At 34.2% G+C, this 19,753-nt stretch overlaps 1 protein-coding gene across 1 annotated transcript; it reads left to right on the forward strand.

Annotated features, from left to right (window-relative positions):
• Positions 1 to 4,045: 4,045 nt before the first annotated feature.
• On the forward strand, positions 4,046 to 15,542 carry LOC125668210 (vesicle-associated membrane protein 7-like). The gene is made up of 6 exons (XM_048902047.2): positions 4,046 to 4,241; positions 6,190 to 6,338; positions 9,002 to 9,098; positions 12,026 to 12,127; positions 13,377 to 13,535; positions 15,256 to 15,542. Exons 2-6 carry the CDS (start codon positions 6,190 to 6,192, stop codon positions 15,454 to 15,456), a joined length of 708 nt encoding a protein of 235 aa, XP_048758004.1. The 5' UTR covers positions 4,046 to 4,241; the 3' UTR covers positions 15,457 to 15,542.
• Positions 15,543 to 19,753: the final 4,211 nt, after the last annotated feature.

A 19,753-nucleotide genomic window follows, 5' to 3' on the forward strand; every position in this document is an offset into this window, starting at 1 on the left:
GTTCTTTAGATTTTTTTAGAATCCACAATTTATTTACATCACTTGTGGCATATGTAGTCGCACATTACGTTTGAAGTTTCTCCTTTACAGCTGTTAATATTTTCGCGAGGAGCAAAGATAGGGGTTTGGTAGAGCATTTACTCGATCTAGCAATGTATCTTTGTAAGGGTTTTTATGAAGTTTAGAAATCCAGTATAAGTACGGTAACTCATATTCATCCGACCCACTGACTGGGATATTAAATGTGTCGAAAACTGAAGCATGGTTTTGAAGAATTTCATCTTTTGAAAGGGTAGTTGGTGTATAAGTGCGATTACCAGAAGTGGACTTAATGCCAAGTTTGTATTAGTATCTCACAAGTGGTCGTCTCAAAAGCGTACAGGAGGTATATACTGACTATTCAGAACGACTTATGAGGGTGATCGGGTGGGGGGGGGGGGGTAACATATTTTGGATAAGTTATTGGTTCTGTATGAAAGGTGATGATAACGAACAGTGGTCAATCTCGTAACTCCTATAAGCAATACAAAATAGATAGCTGGGCAAACACGGGCCCCTGGACACACCAGAGGTGGGATCAGGTGTCTAGGAGGAGTAAGCATCCCCTATCGACCGGTCACACCCGCCGTGAGCCCTATAAATGGAGTTATCCGTAGTAAAAATCAATGTGCTAAGAACGGTCAAACAATTGGTATGGAACACGTCAGACAGCATTTGACCCAATGATAGGTGGTATTGACGAACTATAACGTTATAACGACCATAGAATTTGCGAAATGCTGACTTCAATCGAGACTGTTGAAACCCCTGTACTATCAACTTGTTTGTTAGTAGCTTGCCTCGATTTAAAAACTGACTATACGCAGAACAAGCTCTTGCGTATTGAGAGATATAAACACCATATGCAGGTGATAACGGGATATTGCTACATAAATATGGGAAGTTGACGATGGAAAAGTTCGTAACTGTATAGGCAAACGATCAGCTCTATTTTGTGGGTTATGCAGGTTTCAAAATGTTGTATGAAATAAAAACCTCGGCTTTTATATTTTAAAACAACATTTTTCGACCTCTTAGGTTATCCAGCAACATCCACGAACGCCATGGTTAAAATGACAACATAATTCGTACTTCCTAATCACACGCACTTGTGTCTGTAAATACGTTCTGACTATATACAGATGTATCTAGTGATCGGTCATCCAAAAATTTATACCACTCTTATTCCAAGCACAAGTATTATGAAGTTGAGATAAAAAAAAACATACTGGAGTTCCTCATTGACAATATCGTCGTAGTCTTTGTTGATCAGGTCTTCCAACAGTCTGTTTGGTATTCCCGTGGGTATGATTGTGCTCCTTTATTTGCTGACCTGGTTTTTTATTCGTATGAAGCAGAGTTTATTCAAAAGCTTGTACCTGAGAAGAAAAAAGCTCTTGCTGTGGCCTTTAACTCGACATTTAGATATATCGACAACGCTTTATGTATTAACAATTTAGTCATTTTCATCCGTATGTCGATTCGATATATCCCTGTATCCTCGGAATAAAAGACACCACAGAGTCCTCCACATCTACTTCATACTTAGATATTTTATTGAAAATAGATATTAACGACAAACTAACAACTCAACTTTATGACAAAGTGGATGATTTCGGCTTCTCCATCGTCAACTTGCCATATTTATGCAGTAATATTCCATTATCACCTACTTATATGGTGTTTATATCTCTCAACTTATTCGATATCCAAGAGCTTGTTCTACGTACGATCAGTTTTTGAATCGAGGCAGGCTACTGATAAAGAAGATGATGCTACAAGGGTTTCAACAGTCTCGTTTAAAGGCAGCATTTCACAAATTCTATGGTCGTTATAATGGTCTAGTTTGCCAATACAACCTATCTTTGGGTCAAATGCTATCTGATATGTTTCATACCAATTGTTAGGCCGTTCTTGGCTCACTGATTTTGACTACAGATTATTCCATTTATCTAATCAAGGTAGAGGACTCACGGCGGGTGTGAGCGGTCAAAAGGGAATGCTTCCTCCTCTTAGGCACCTGATCCCACCTCTGGGTCTGTGTTTGCCCAACTCTCTATCTTATATTCCTTAAAGGAGTTATGGGATTTACCACTGTTCGTAATCTTCACCTTTCATGTTGTAATTCTAAAATATTCTATGTGTATATTTGAGCGTAATTCTATTGGGAAAAAATTATAGACCAATGACTCGCGATAGCAAGATGAAAAATAGACATCGCTACATATCAACTCAAGTTGAAATGAAAGCTTTAAAACCGGATACTGAGTAACATTCAGAAAGATCACCGATCATACTGTTGTAATATTAAATACGTGAATTTGAGTGCGGGTCTCAATATTGGATTCTTTATTCGCTCAAAACTACATATATAAAAAAGGGTTACAGGTAAGGGTAACAATCTAATTAGATTGGTAAGGGTAACAAAATTTACAAGACTCAGTGAGCATTGTAAGATAAATAAACATAGTCATGTAGGTACATGTAGTCCAAGAAGAGCGGGCAGCTTGCCACATTGTTTGTATTCATAATTAGCTCATTAAACTTAATAATGTAGGGATTCTTACAAAATCGTTTGTAAAGAAATATTTTGCTTTCGTCTGAATATGTACAATTCACGACATAGTGAAATACATCACCAATACTATTGCATCACATATTGTACATGTCCTTAATTTGTTCATCTTCCAATTTTTGTTAGAAGACGACAATATTACAAGTACCGTTAGCCAGGTAAGGCTATGACATCTTTGATTCATCCATATGTAAGACAATCCGCAAGAATTAAATACCGGTATGTCTTGTATTCATACATTTTATCCCTAAGTGTATGAATGGTCCGTCAATATAACACCCACAAAACCACCACTAGATGACATTTGTAGGTTTATTCTCAAAATATAGGGGGGGGGGGGGGAATCCCTATACATAACCTTTCTTAAACATAACTGTCTTATTCTTATTAAGTTATCTTCCAGGTCATCGATAAACAATGAAAACAGTCGGGGTGATAAATTTCCCCCTTGTCTAATACCAACATTACGCATGGAAAATTTTGATACGTATTCATCTTTATTTGTATTTTTTATCAAATACCAATGTATAAATTTGTTATGAATCTGAAAATTTGTCTACCTATTCTATATATATATTTTTTAATTTTGCTCCATATAGGCCATTTCTCCAAACAGTATCGAATAATTCGAAATTACTTCATTTGAAGTCTCTAGACGAAACCTTTCTTACGTGTGAAAACCATATCGCCAGTGAAATACATATAGTAAGTGGTCCAAAATAGCTAGACAATCTCCATGGAGATCAGTAGCATGTTTAGGAATAAAACAGTTCTTTTTTCACACATAGTACTTTTATATCGTTTGCATATCATTTACGATGTCAAGATAGACAGTTAGAGAAATATATTTTTCGTAAAAAAAAAATATATATAATAATAATAATAATAAATAAGTCAATGAAATAACGATGAAAATATTAAATATCTTGATATGAAAAACAAATATTGCGTTGTATTTTGATGAATGTGGGGGGTGGGGTGGGGGTGTTTATTATGAATCGATGCATAGCGAAAGTATATATGTATAGTTGAGCCATTTTCAAGATTATTTTAATATATATGTACTTAGAATCTTATTCGGATTCCAATTTGAATATCAGAATTATCGTAGCAAATTTTATGTAGAATATCAAAATAAAGGTGTGACTTACCGCTCCTCTTCACGTATGTTGAATCGACACCATTATTTAGATATCAATAAGTAGTATCTAGAGTTCATGAAAACTGTACAAGGATCGAGGCAATGTAAAAATTAATAAACTGTATTGAAAACAATAAACGATAATCAAAATCTGAAAGACGGATATTTGATTTAATTTAGAAAAATAAATCACATGAAAACAGGATTCTTATGGAGAAATGATTATTCAAGAACAACCCTACATGTATTCCGGTCTGTCACACTACTAACATTATCATAAGCCCCTGCACCCAAATTCAGCACGATTTTTTACTGAATGGAAAAACGGTGTACTGTATACTGAATTAGTGATAGCGACTATGTTTACTTTCTTGTATCTCGCTGTGTATATCCATTTCGTCGTTTAATGCCTTCCAAGGGGATCTTTTGGGTAAATCGACGGACCCGCACACAGATGAGGAACGCCTCCACTCCAGTCAGTAAAAAGTAAATATTTTTAATGCTTGATGTTCGAAAATGACTTAAGTTTTTTATTATTTTAAGATAAACTAGAGGGGAGAGGACATTTAACGTTATCACATCTTGGTGTTAGAACTTTTATATTTTACGCTAGATAATAGATTTAGGCTAGATCTATATTTCATCAGAGACAAAAATACGACTACAGTAGATTTCACCAGGAAAAAAACCCCAAAAAACAAAACATGTTAAAAATCACATGTTTTATTTTGTGGGGGGAAAAAATATTTTGAAGTGGGTTTTTTTTCCAAAGTGTTAAATGTTGATGTTTTCGAGTGTTCGTCAAAACTTTTAGTAAATAAATAAATAAATAAACTGAAGAATTTATGTCCAGATGTTTCAAGGTGCTAGAACAGTTATGCGGTTATGTAATTATTGCATATGGTGTACGATTTAACCAATATTGTGAAAGTCATTGCAAAAAGTGGGGATGGATTCTTATTAGAAATTTTTGAGCAACATTCAACAGCATCAAATTTTAGCACTCTTTAATGTAATTAAGAACTTCAAATTATTTAATTTTCATAATAGGCGTATAAGTTGTTTTTCAATGGCATAAGAATTTTTAAAAAAAAGTCTTAACAATTTGTTAGGGGCGAGAACAAAAGTTCACCCCCCCCCCTCCCAAGAATGATGAGCCAAATTGATTATCATGTGATCATCACAACAGTACTAAATAACACTCTATTGTGTTTAATAACAAATGTAAGTGTAGTATGTAGGAGATAAGAGAAAATCTTTGGCTGGACTGGGAATCAAACCCGGGACCCCTGCATTACTAGTCAGGTGCTCTAACCACTGAGCTACCCATGCTGATACCCACGATCTGTTAGCCCTTAAACGACTACATTCCTTCCCTCCTAAATTTGTCTTCGCCCTCAAAGACACACACAACCCAGGTTCTTTTTGCCCCTGGCGGGACAACCTGCATTGCAGGAGTGGTCAACAGCACCAAATGTAGTATAGGAGAGAGGAGAAAATCTTTGGCTGGATCGGGAATTGAACCCGGGACCCCTGCATTATGAGTCAGGTGCTCTAACCACTGAACTACCCAGGCCAATACCCACGGTCCGTATAGCCCTAACTACTACAGCATTTTTTGAATATCACTTTAAATGTTCATTAAAATGTAATAAAATTAATGTTATTTCTAAACATTCAGGGAGTCACTTCAGTAATTATTTGTGTATTAAAATAAATTAGATGTCTGTTGTACTGAACAGCTTGCAGGAGTTTTTACCCACCCACACCCTCCCAAACTGTTTGAATTAAGTTTGATCTTTATCCTTAGAAATGTTACAACATTAACTTTTAGTACTTGACTATGGCATGTAAAATGTTGCAATATTATATACAAATCTTGATTCTTGATGTATAGGCCTATTTGATAATCTTGTTTTTTTATATTCGATAATCTTGTTATCTATATGCGAAAATTTGATTTATATTCTATAATCTTGATATTTATATGGTAAAATTTTGAATTGTATTCGATAACCTTTGATTTCTATTTGATAATCTTGTTATTCATATTCAATGTTCTTGTTATTTATATTCGATAATGTAAATTTGTTATTTATATTCGATAATGTTAATTGTTATTTATATTTGATAATTTTAATTGTTATTTATATTTGATAATGTTAATTGTTATTTATATTCGATAATGTTAATTGTTAGTTATTTTCGATAAATCTTGATTTATATGCGATCAAACTTGGTTCATATTCAATAAATCTAGTAGCATATATGTACATCAACACTGTCAAATATGAATGAAAATTTTATCAAATATGAATAAATAGATTATCAAATTGCATATAAATAAAGATTTATCATATATAAATCAAAATTTTGCATATAAACACCAACATGATCAAGACTATCAAATATAAATGAATCTATATCATTTCAGATGGCTATAACATACAGCTGTATATCTAGGGGGACTACAATCCTCTGCAGCCATCAGACTGGCGCTGGTTCCTTTGAGAAATTGGTCCAGTCAGTTCTATCAAATATTCCTACACGGAATGATGGCAAAACAACATACCAATCAGAGAGGTAATGTGGAAAATTCCCGTGTAAAGTATTAAGGCTAGGAGTATGTTAATTCATTCAAATGATAGTGAATCATCTCATGGAATCCATGTTCATATCAATGAGATATTACTGCAAATTTTGTTGAGTGTGTGTGTATGTGTGTGTGTGTGTGTGTGTATAATCATGGAATTTGTTCATTGTACATGTTATAATTGTTATAAAGTAAGGTATCATGTTATTGTTTTTTTTAATATTGCAAATCTCTGTACTGCATGGAGATCGAGTACTGAAAAAAAAATTATATTGCTATATTGCTAGGTTTATTCAAACCCTTGGTAAACTTTTCATATGTTGTTTGGATTGGATTGGTATTGATTGCAGTTCCTACAACGATTGATTGATTAGAAGCAACACCCTTGATACTTTGAAATAACTAATCTTTTGTTGGGGTTTTAGTATGTTCGATAAACTTGTATTATAATCATCCAAAGTAAGTAAAGATCTGAACATTTTCAAGGATTGTGAAAGTTTGATATATATAGTTTACATAACAGGATCTAGAAATACTCAAAAGTGAAACTTTCTGAGGTAGCTTCAGATGGGGTAGGAGGTCTGGGTTTATAATAAAACTGAAGTTATAGACAGACATAAGTACTTGTATATACACACACACTCTTTCTCAATCTCTCTCTCTCACTCTCTCTCTCCAGAAATTCTAAACCAATTTGGTTTCAATTTATAGATCAGTAGAAAGCTACAGTCTTAAAAGAGACTTAGAACTGGTTATATGACAATTTCATTGAATAGTATAATCAGATTTCATTCCTATCACAATTTCAAAAGTATTATTGATTCAGAAATAGAATTTTAATCAGACCAGACTTTATAGAAAAGATTTAGTTCACAGATTTTTCATCCATTATATCTATTAGATGGTTAAAAAATAAGACTAGAAAAAAACTAGAACTAATTTCAATATATTCTTTTAAAAGTGCACTTTCAATCTAACTAAATTAGCTGTTTTAAATTCCCTATACCCCTTCTCAAAGTTTGAGAAGCGGAAGCGGATTCAAAACAGCTAATTTTAATTAGATTGGTGCACTTTGATTGTGAAAGTATACACAGTAAAAATATTATTACATGGTTTAGTATGTGTTAAATAAACTTCTAAATTTTCAGAGAAGAGGGGCATATTGCTTAGCACCTGTCAGTATGTCGGTCAGTAGACCACATCTTGTCCGCTCAATACCTTGAGAACCATTCACTTGATTGTAATGATATTTCATAAGTGGGTTGGTTATAAGTAAAAGAGGACCCATATAAATTTTGAGGTCAAAGGTCAAGGGTCAATCCAATAGGAAGATAATATCTGCTCAATATCTTGCAAACCCTTTCCTTAACAGACATCAAACTTGGTACATTGTAAGGAGTAGATGACCTATTGATTTTGAGAACACATGGTCAAAGGTCAAGGGTCAAACTGGACATAAGAAGATATTGTCCACTCAATATCTTGAGAACCCTTTGCTTGACAGACATCAAACTTGATACACTGGTACACCTTAAAGAGTAGATAACCCCTATTGATTTTTAGGTCACATGGTCAAAAGTCAAATGTCAATCCACTCTGGACATAGGAAGATATTGTCCGCTCAATATCTTGAGAATCCTTTGCTTGACAGACACCGAACTTGGTAAACTGGTACATCCTAAGAAGTAGATGACCCCTATAGGTTTTGAAGTCACATGATCAAAGGGCAATCCTCTCTAGACATAGGAAGATATTGTCAAATGATTTTGTACTATCAATGAAATGATACATGTGTATAACCCTCTTCAATATTGCAACATGGGGGCATACGTATATCTGAAACATTTCTTGTTGTGATTGATTTTGTATTCATTATATAGGATTTATGAGATTGATCACTTTTTGTTATCTTCACCTTTTCATTAGAATTGCATGTTGCATCTGATAGATTGAACATGTTTTATACTGCTGGATATTCAATTTAACAAAACCTGTTCATGTAGTTTATTGTAGAAAGTAGCTTTAGCTAGTCTAGTGTAGAAGTAGTGCTATTTTTATTGTTTTCATTACTTTTACATGTTCTAATTAATTTCCTGAAAATGTCCTGATGAACAGATGGGTGGTCCTGGAAATTTGTCTGTTTTCATTGTTCAAATTAGTGTTTAGAGATCTAGGTAGAAGTATTGAAGATTTATAACACTACAGTTCAATATTCAGAAAAAAAATATCAGAATTCCTTAGGAATTTTAATCAGCACTTTCACCCATAGGGCTCTCCAAATTATACAATGCATGTGAATGACAATGGTTAACAAAGTAACATTTAAGAGTTCTTTAACACGATACCACCGTGATATAGTGTATATTACAGTATTATAATTGCATAGGAAATATGACTTCAGAAAATAGTATTATCAAATTGTAAATCTATCATACAGCTATTATCATAAACTGCAGTGTTATAAGGTAAATACAACTGGGACCGCAGATCTACTATAAAATGCCCTGGGTATTTGCCATATCCTAGTTTGAGATCAATACTGAGGGGCATTTAATGTATATGTATCATGTACCCGGTGTTGCTTATATATAATTTTGCATCTGCAAATATTTATTTAGAATTTTTTGGTTTATTTTTGTTTGCTTATTTTCAGTTATTCATTCCACTGTGTGATTGAAAATGGTATGATTTATTTGTGTGCTGCAAATGTAGATTTTGGAAAAAAGCAACCATATGCATTCCTTGCTGAGGTAAATCTGTTTTATTAAGTGTATGGTATAAATATGCAATCAAAGAGGAATAGCACTTTGTCAAAATGGCCAACCTCCTTTCCAACCATAAATGGAAAAAATAGATACAAGCAACATATTCCTTGTCCCTTTAAATCTTATTGTTTTGCTGGATATCTGGATAGCTCAGTGAGTTAAACTGTAAATCTGCTGATCTGTAGATAGTGAGTTCAAATATAGCAGGGGTTTTAATTTTCATTATTTAGGTTATTTTATACTAAACTGTATTTTTCACTAGAAATTGTAATAATTTTTTTTAAAGTGTTCAGTTTGGAAAACATTCATTTCAGCAATATTTCAACAATCATTGATCATTTAGACCAAGGTCTCTCAAGGTCATTTGGAAAGGTCAAGGTCACTCAGAACATATGAGGAAAAAATTCCTTATTTCAACTGCTTTTGAACTGGTATTGATCATATATCACACAAATAAGTAATAGGCAATTGATATTCAGACAAAGTTCACTCAAGGTCATTTTGTAAAGTTCAAGGTCACTCAACATATACCTAATGAATAAAAAAAACCTTCATTTCCTCAACAGTATTTCAAGAGTTATTGATCGTCGTGCAAGTCATTCATCATATGAAGTAGCTTATTGGTTAGTTGCAGTTCAGGGAGCATTCATCACCTTTACTGATATTCTTGTGGTGAAGGCCTGCACACTTATTACTACTCGGCACTCTATTTGGTAGTGTAATATCCAGGAGTGTTGAAGAAGATATTCAGACATGTTATGATAATTAATGTCAAGCTGAATAATTAACAACTACCAACCTATGCTCAGTGCTGGAAAAGTTTAGATGAATTTTCAGTTGGGCATGGATTAAAATTGCTTTGTCTATGTAATATTGAAATTAACACATTGGCTTGAAAATTTCAATAATATTATGTTCAGTCAGACAAACGGTAAAGACATATTTGTTGAAGTAGATTGCAGATTTTCAATGCAAGTGCCAGACATGCCAAGTTCTAAGTTTAGGGAAAACATCTTTTTAAACTGTAGCTTCTTTTGACCCGTGTGAATATCAGGAAAGACTGCTCTTGTGACGGTCTTCTCACTTTGGTAAACAATGGAGAAAAATGCTTTCACAGACATTACATTTTGTATTTGAACTTTTCCCCGCTTATTCTCCTAATAGTTCATTGTCAATACCTATGTCCTCGTCACAGAACCTAGTATCTACACTAAAATTAATTGTGTATTTGTGGTAAAAGTTCCGACAAAAGACCATCTGGATTTCCACTTTATCAATGCCAAGGGGAGGATCAGACAATTATAGATTATGACCAAATACAGTGAAGTCAATCATATTTTTCACACTTTGCAGTTTCAGCATGTTCAAAGGATTGTCGGCTTTGAAGAATCATTTTTCATTGTAGCATTCATGTACTAGTCTTCATATAGACAATGGCAGTACATGCTTGAAGGAGTTAGTTTTCTTTTAGCGTCATCTAACCCTTTTGAACATGCTCTAGTTCGTTTCTTCATACCAAAAGGGTGTACCCCCTTACATGAGCACATAATGAAATTATCATAAGAGTAGAGAAATAGAGAATTCTCTACCAAGCATACTGGCTGCATACAATTTTTTAACACACATCATTTGAATACTACTAACATTACTAAGGAGCAGTAACATTATATGATTGGGAAATTGGGTATATTTCATGGCAACCAGCTTCTGATATTTCTTAATGCTGAACAATTTTTTTTAATGATTTTCTTTTTAAGCTTTCCAGGACAAATGTCCAGGGAGCTGTTAACAGAGACCCTTGGTGTCACCAGTAGCATTGGTGTCATACTTTTAGGGAAATTATATAACCTTGTCTATATCTTTTGAACCAAGGGGGATAGGCCTTTTGTATTTTATATATAGATTCCTCATGACCAAGCCTTTCTATTGGTAACAAGACTTTTGAGCTCGTGACCTTGGACTTTGACCTGTCAGCATCAAGTGTAATGGTACATCTCACAGTACATATGTCATCCATTAGAATCACTTCATTAGAATCACTTCTATGAACATTATTAACATACATTTACATCTTCTTTATCAGGGAACATGGAGGTGAGCTCTTTCAATATCTCTTTTGTCTTCATCTTTAGATAACATTTATCAGAATCTGTTTAATTATCTTTTATTTACTCTCTCTCTCTCTCTCTGCCAAAACTTTGTATTGTAGAGACTCATGCTTGGCACAGGTGATATTTATGAGTCTTAATGTGTAATGATCATGAACCAAAACCTGAACTACGTAAAAGAGAGACTTACTACAGAAGAGCTTGGTTTCTGGATGATACATGTTTCTCAAATATCAGTTGAGCTTTAGCAATGAAACTTTACATAAAGAGTCTTTATGACTTTGATCAAAGTCTGCTAGCAATGTTTTATGACCCTCAGAACCAATGTCATTTGGGCAAGGCCAATGTCACTGGTAGTAGAAATTGATACTTGTTGCATTAGCCTGCTGATGATGATACAGTGTATTGTGACGTTGTCTGAAGATAAGTTTGTAATTTCAAGGTCATGGGGAAAATATCAAAAATATCTTTTCCAGGACACATCTTTGTAATGAAGTGACAGTAGAAGCTCAAAATGGTTTCTCACAACCAGATGGTGTGTTGTGACTTTGAACCATAGCCATTAGCGAAAGGTGACAGTCATCAATAATAAGAATACAATTAAGTAATTGTCCAGACCGTAGTTTTGATATGAAGCATAAAAAGTTGTGTTATACCATAGTGATCATTAAGGCCCATGGGCCTCTTGTTTCAATGTACATCCTGCAAAAACATGTGCATGTTGTGTTTTACATTAGATTTTATTTTACATTAAATTGCTGTAGTGTAGGTATATAGCAGTCATACTGATATGTCCAATTTTAGATCAAGCGAAAGTTCCAGAGTGGCACACTTGCAATGAAGGCTGTGAGTGCTGGATCGCATGAGCTGGACAGCGAGTTTGGATTCGTCATGGCCCAGGATATGGTAGATATCCCATCTGAGTTGTGAGAAGTTTAAGTTAAATGTTTTCCCTGTTTATGTCAGTCTGTCTGACACAGGCTTTGTCTAGTAAGTAGTTATATGCAGGCCTTTATACAGTAGGTAAGTTGTCCTGATCAGGTTGCATTTTTTCTAGTAATTAGGTTCTGCTTGTAATTGATTTCTATTAGTGATTAGGTTCTGCATGTGATTAGGTTCTACATGTGATTGGGTTCTGCTAGTGATTATGTTCTGCATGTGATTAGGTTCTGCATGTGATTAGGTTCTACATGTGATTGGGTTCTGCTAGTGATTAGGTTCTGCTGGTGATTGGGTTAAATTCTGCTAGTGATTAGATCCTGCATATAATTAGGTTCTGCTAGTGATTAGGTTCTGCTGGTGATTAGGTTCTGCTAGTGATTAGGTTCTGCTAGTGATTATGTTCTGCATGTGATTAGGTTCTGTATGCAATTAGGTTCTGCTGGTGATTAGGTTCTGCTAGTGATTAGGTTCTGCATGTGATTAGGTTCTGCATGTGATTAGGTTCTGGTGGTAATTGGGTTCTGCCCAAAGAACAACATGGAAAATGTGGGAGTGGGGGGCCTTACAGGATGGGAGATAAGGGACATAACTGTGGTTGATGTTGATACATCTATTATAGATATGTAGTGGTTTCAGCTATTTGGACTGTGAATATGGGTTTGAATAGCTCAGTAATTAAAGTGCCTGACTAGTAGTGCAGGTGTCCCAGGTTCATTTCCTGGTCCAGCCATAATTTTTCTCCTTTCCCCTTACATTCAGAACAGCTCGTGTAAGAAATAAATTTATTGAAAATTACCACATGAGTGATTGAGGGTATGAACTGCAATGCTTCTTAAATACATGTACATGTGCATTTTTTATATCCATCTTTGGCCTCAAACATCACAACATTTGTGTTTGTGGTGATGTTGTAAACTAACTGAACATTGCACTCTACTTCTAATGCCAGGGTGAATTTTTAATGTACAAAATAGGACATAAAGAGACTGTTCGTACTGAATTCATGTATTGCAACAAAATGTTTTTATTCACTGATCTAATTATCTTCAAGAATCTCAAAGTGTAGAAAATCAAAATTTTAAAAGATACTCAAGCTGAAGTGATAGAATGAGAATGGGTCACAGAGAATTTTAATTGTTAATAAAAATGTAACAAAATATATGTGATATTTTACATTACTATGTGAATTAATATACAGTTTATCATTTCACAGGAAAAGTTCTCCAAACCAGGTGCAGGGGATCATGTTACTGCTTTAAGGTCTCAAGTGGATGATGTCAAAAATGTTATGACACAAAACATTGAACGAGTTTTAGACAGAGGGGAAAGGCTAGAAAATCTAATTGACAAAACAGAGGAGCTGGAGGCCAGTGTAAGTTGTAGCCTTGATTGAAACCTTTTTTTGTAACAGGGGTCGGTTTGGTTAAAGAAACCACAAATTGATTTATATGTTGAATGTACATGGTATTACATGTACTAAACACCAATTTTGACAAAACCATGATGAAACATTGATAAAAAAACATTATAACACATCCAAGTCATGGTAACATTCTCAAAGAGATTACACAGTAAAATCATGGCCAAACTACACAATTACATGTGATATCTCCCAAGATCAGCCAGGAAGCTCCCAGAATCCGATCTCCTGGATCTCCTCACTAATACCAAAACTCGAAAAATAATCCTGATAAAATTCCATTTCTAAATTAATCCAAGCCCTGTGTTAAGAACATTTGATACAGAAAAAAAAAAGAATCCATGGGTTGATATATAATTTTTCACATACATGTAGTTTAGTTGTAATTAGTACAAATATAAATTTTCTTAAAAAAAAGATTGACTTGTAGAATTTCTATTATGTTCGAAAGTTGAAATATATTACCCCTCCCTATATACCTATACAAATATTCCCCAGTTTTGGACTCCATTGAGAAATCATGGGAATAAATACATTCCATATAGTAAATTGTATTTATTGCACCTATAAAAAATATAAATAGATAGTTTTCATTTTTGGAAAAAGTTTGTAGCAAGACTTTAGTGTTGTTAATTTGTTTTATGGGATTATACACACTTTAGTGTTCTCAAGCTGGTATAAAGCGACCTCCAACACAGTCTGATTGAAGCTGTGTAATAATCTATAATGGTTGAATTAACTAAAGTGATAAAGTGAAATTGATAATGATACCCATATATACACAATTATCAAACCTTTTCTAAGCTCACCTGAGCTATAATCGCAAGTGAGCTTTTCTGATCACTCATTGTCAGTCTGTCCATCAGTCTGTAAACTTTATATTTACATTTTTTACTTCTTCTCTAGAACCATTGGGCCAATTTCAACCAAACTTGGTACAAAGCATCCCTGGAAAAAGGGAATTTTAATAAAGATAAAACTTATGTTTAAATCATGGCCCCAGAGTATGATGAGGGCTCATATTTATATGCAAGCATCCTCAGGTAGTGCAGATTCCAGTTTATTCAAATCGTGGGTAGGGTGGGGCCTCCATAGAGGATCAAATGTAGATCAAGTTTGTTTAATCTCGACCTTCTTTGGGGGGGTGGGTGTTAAGATAGGGCTTCACTTAGGGAACGAAGTTTTACATAAGAATATATAGGAGAAAATCTTATTCCCAAGAGCATGCAGGGCTAGAAAGTGGAGATTCAAGCTGATTTAATAAATTTCCAGGAAATAGGTTTGGAACAAAATATAGATTCAAAGTTTTACATGGGAAAAAAGGGGGATTTTTAGGAAAATTATGAACCATGGGTTCAGAATGGGCTTACACAAAATTTTCTGTGGAAAGCATCATAATTTCTCCAATAGCAATGTTTAAAGTAATTACAGTTTGTCAAAATGTAATGCAAGCATCCCAAAACATGGAGAATATAGATACTTACTGACATGTTTTCCTTGTGTTCGGCGACACTTTTTAGTACTCCAGTTTATGAATTGCAGCTCTGTATGATCTAGCTTTGGGCATCTTGAATTTTTATAATGATTTTCAAACTTAAAGCGTAAAGTAGCGGTTATGTTTTTATTGAAGTGGATATTCATTTGTGATTTTGGAATATACATCTCTTTGTAGTCATCACAGTTCCAGAAGACTGCCAAAAAAATTCGTAAGAAATACTGGTGGAAGAACACGAAGATGATGATTATCGTTGGCATAGTGGTGACTGTTGTCCTCATTGTTGTCGTAATGTTAATCCTTTATGGATCAGGTGTGTTTAAAAAAGATGATTCAAAGGACACATCAAATACTAAAACAACTGTTAGTATACATTGAATTTGACACAATCTGACTATGATTCCTGTGAAATATGTTGGCTGTGAATGTAGTATTGAAAAGTAATAAAGTCTAGACAGAATATATTCAAACTGTTTTTGCTTTACTAGTTCCAAGAAAATGTGTTTTAATTAAAGGTCACTAATGTGATCTAAGGTATTATGAATATATGAACTTTTTCAGCTTTTTAAATCCCAATATGAAATCATCAAACAATTCAAACCTTTTTTAGCTCACCTGAGCTAAAAGCTCAAGTGAGCTTTTCTGATCACCTGTATTCCGGCGTCCGTCCGTCTGTCTGTCCGTCCGTCCGTCTGTAAACTTTAACATTTTTGACTTCTTCTCAAAAACCAATGGGCCAATTTCAACCAAAGTTGGCACAAGGCATCCTTAGGTAAAAGGAAATCTAAATTGGTGAAATAAAGGGCCAGGCCACCTTCCAAGGGGAGATAATCAAGAAAAGGTAAAAATAGAGTAGGGTAATTAAAAAATCTTCTTCTCAAGAACCACTAAGCTAGAAAAGATGAAATTTATAGATAAGCTTTATTTGGTAGTGCAGATTCTAAATTGTTAAAATCCTGGCCCCCGGGGGTCGGATGGGGCCACAATAGGGGATCAAAGTTTTACATACAAATATATAGGGGAAATCTTTAAAAATCTTCTCAAGAACCACTGAGCCAGAAAAGCTGATATTTACATGAAAACTTTCTGACATAGTGCAGATTCAAGTTTGTTTAAATCATGGCCCCTGGGGGTAGGATGGGGCCACAAGGGGGGATCAAAGTTTTACATACAAATATATAGGAAAAATCTTCTTCTCAAGAACCATTGGGCCAAAGAAGTTCACATTTACATGAAAGCTTTCTGACATAGTTTAGATTCAAGTTTGCAAAAACCATGGCCTCCAGGGGTATGTTGGGGCCATAATAGGGACTAGGGTTTTACATGCAAATATATATGGATAGTCTTCTGATATGGACCAAGGTGACTCAGCTGAGCAATGTGGCCCATGGGCCTCTTGTTTCTTTTTAACTTCTATGTGGATTTTGTGGAGCATGCAGAGTAGTTTACTTTTACATTTTTATCAAATAATAAAATTTACTCCAACGGTATTTATCTCAATGGACAAGGAATCCATTATATATTCCAGTAAATAATGTGTTTGAAAAGCACATCTGAAATATTCCAATATTAGTTCTGAGACAATACATGCCCTTACCTCAACATCCATATCTGAAAGTTAACCCTAATTGGCATATATGTTTTTATATCCCCCGAACGAAGTTCAGGGGAGTACATAGGAATCACTCTGTCTGTCTGTCCGTCTCTGTCTGTGCAGATTCGTGTCCGGGCCATAACTTTTTTGTTCTTTGACTTAGGCATACCATATTTGGCACACAGGTGGAGCACCATGAGACGATGTGTCGAGTACCTTCATGACCTCTATATGACCTTGACCTCAAGGTCAAAATTAAAGGTTTTTTTACAATGGATTCGTGTCCGGGCCATAACTTCTTTGTTCTTTGACATAGGACCATATTTGACACATGAGTGTATCACCATGAGACGATGTGTCATGTACCTTCATGACCTCCATATGACCTTGACCTCAAGGTCAAAATTAAAGGTTTTTACAATGGATTCGTGTCAGGGCCATGACTTCTTTGTTCTTTGACATAGACATACCATATTTGATACATGAGTGTATCACCATGAGACGATGTGTTGGGTACCTTCATGACCTCTATATGACCTTGAACTTTGACCTCAAGGTCAAAATTGATTATAAGGTTTTGACGTCATACCATAAGACATGGGTGTATCACAAGGAGACTATGTGTCATGTACATTCATGACCTTTTTATGACCTTGACCTTTGATCTCAAGGTCAAAATTATAGGTTTATGCCATGGATTTGTGTTCAGACTATATCTTCCATTCATACCATATTTTTACACTCAGGAAAGAGGTAATTTATACCTATTAACAACACCCTTTGGGAGATTGGGGTAAGCGGGGGGTATTCTTAGTGAGCATTGCTCACAGTACCTCTTGTTAAATTTTGAGGAAAGACATATTAAATTGTAATTTATGAGCAATTTTAAAAACTGACAATAATCCTAGCATGTTCTTTTAAACTCTCAAATTCAGTATGATGAATTTTTTCATATATCAGGTATAAAAAGATCATTTATTTTCAATCTGCTAGTATTAAACATTTTCATATCTGTATTGTTAGAAGAGGTGAGTATGTATTAATTTCATGTGATTGATTTGTGTTGCATATTTTGTGCAGACACCTACTTATAATAGTTTATGTGAATAAAGCAAAAGTAATTAAGTGCAAAGAGTTGAAGTTTAACACACTATAGCTAAATAACAAGCACTATGACTCCCATTTTTTCATTGTTACTTTCATAATTCCCCTTCAACATAGAAATTAACAATACTCTTCCAAAAGGATTGACAATACTACAAAACTCCTGATTGGAGTCTCTTTAAATGTTTTTTAATAATCCAAACAAAGTAGTCTTAACCTAGGACTTTTGATGAGGTTTAATTTGCACACGAGATTTGAATGTCAATTTTTTGGGAAGTGCATTTTTGATTTCTACATTGAAGGAGAATTAGGAAATTAAAAACAAAAACTGGGGTTGCCATTTGTTATTGAGCTACAGTGTTCTAAGCATGACCTTTTTGAACTTAAAATTTATTATGCCCCCCTTCAAAGAAGAGGGGCATATTGCTTTACACCGGTCGGTAGACCACATGTCTGCTCAATATCTTAAGAACCATTCACTTGATCGTAATGATATTTCATATTTGGGTTGTTTATGAGTAGAAGAGGACCCCTATTGTTTTTCAGGTCAAAAGGTCAAGGGACAATCTACTCTGGACATAGGAAGACATTGTCTGCTCAATATCTTGAGAACCCTTTGCTTGACAGACACCAAACTTAGTACATCCTAAGGAGTAGATAACCCCTATTGATTTTGAGGTCACATGGTCAAGGGTCAAACAGGACATAGGAATATACTGACCACTCAATGTCTAGAGAACCTTTTGCTTCATAGACATCAAACTTGGTACACTGGTACTTCTTCAGGAGAAGATGACCCCTATTCATTTTGAGGTCACACAGACAAAGGTCAAACTGGACATAGTAATATATTGTTTCCAATATTTTAAGAATTAGTTGCTTGATTGACACAAAACTTTGTATACTGGTACAGGATATATAAGGAGTAGATGACCCCTATTGATTTTTAGGTCACATGGTCTTGACATAGGAAGATTTTGTCTGCTCATCATTTTGAATTGGTGATACTACTTTCAGTTAAATGATGCATGTGTATAATTCTTTTCAATTTTGCACCATGGGGGCATATATCTCTTGTTCAATAAAAAAAACTTGATTTGTCTGTTGGTGTCAACACAACATAAGCAACACAAATCAATCAATACATAAAATAGATACATAATCATGTATTCTAACACTACAGATAAAAAAGTTTAATACTAGTAGTGGAAATAAATAATGACCTTTTTGCACTTGATCTACAGAAAAATTCATGATATCAAATTTGAGAGTTTAAAATTATACATATTAGGAGTAATGTCAATTTCTAAAATTTCACATAATTTTCAAGGTCTTGTATCAAAATTTAAAATGGCATTTTAAAAAGTGGGGACTGGAGACCAAAATTTTTAATTATTGGCAAAATTCCTAAATTTTGATACAAAATTTCAAGTAAATTCATTCAAACTTTTGCAAGAATCTGTGTTCTTTTTGGAAAAATATATCTACCAAATTAATAAATTACATGTACAACATTTGAACTAGTTCCAAGTCTCCACTAATTGTAGCATAAATTATAAAACTGAAATACACGTATAGGAATATAAAAATACAAGATATATTGGATATAACAGAAACTAATATCACGCAGATTTAAAACTTTTTGATTAATCAATCCTTCCGCCACAAAATATAGTCCCTGCAAAACCCTTTCAAAATTTGAATTGACACAAATTTTTTCAATTGGATAGGGTTCAGTAATAGATGTGCAATATGTTTGCACCAATGGGATCAGTATTTTGAACCAGTAAATACTTAGTTGTAGCATCCTGCGCAGTTGTGCTCAAAAGCTCAGGAGCTAACTTCCACAAATTTCAGTAGTAGATTCAGATTAGTTGTGCGATATCTAGGAATCAAGAGGGAAATAACATATTTTCAAGAATACTTGGTGCTAATTGACCAAGTAGTTTCAAGAAGAGGTTGTAAATGTGATGCTTA

This window comes from Ostrea edulis, chromosome 4 (genome assembly GCF_947568905.1).
Source record: "Ostrea edulis chromosome 4, xbOstEdul1.1, whole genome shotgun sequence".
Classification (NCBI taxonomy): domain Eukaryota; kingdom Metazoa; phylum Mollusca; class Bivalvia; order Ostreida; family Ostreidae; genus Ostrea; species Ostrea edulis.

Excerpts from the sequence above, each read along its gene's own strand:
- LOC125668210 (XM_048902047.2), top strand. The coding sequence starts at position 6,190 with ATGGCTATAACATACAGCTGTATATCTAGGGGGACTACAATCCTCTGC. Across the intron at positions 9,099-12,025 it reads CATATGCATTCCTTGCTGAG|ATCAAGCGAAAGTTCCAGAG; the intron begins GTAAATCTGTTT and ends GTCCAATTTTAG. Across the intron at positions 12,128-13,376 it reads TCGTCATGGCCCAGGATATG|GAAAAGTTCTCCAAACCAGG; the intron begins GTAGATATCCCA and ends ATCATTTCACAG.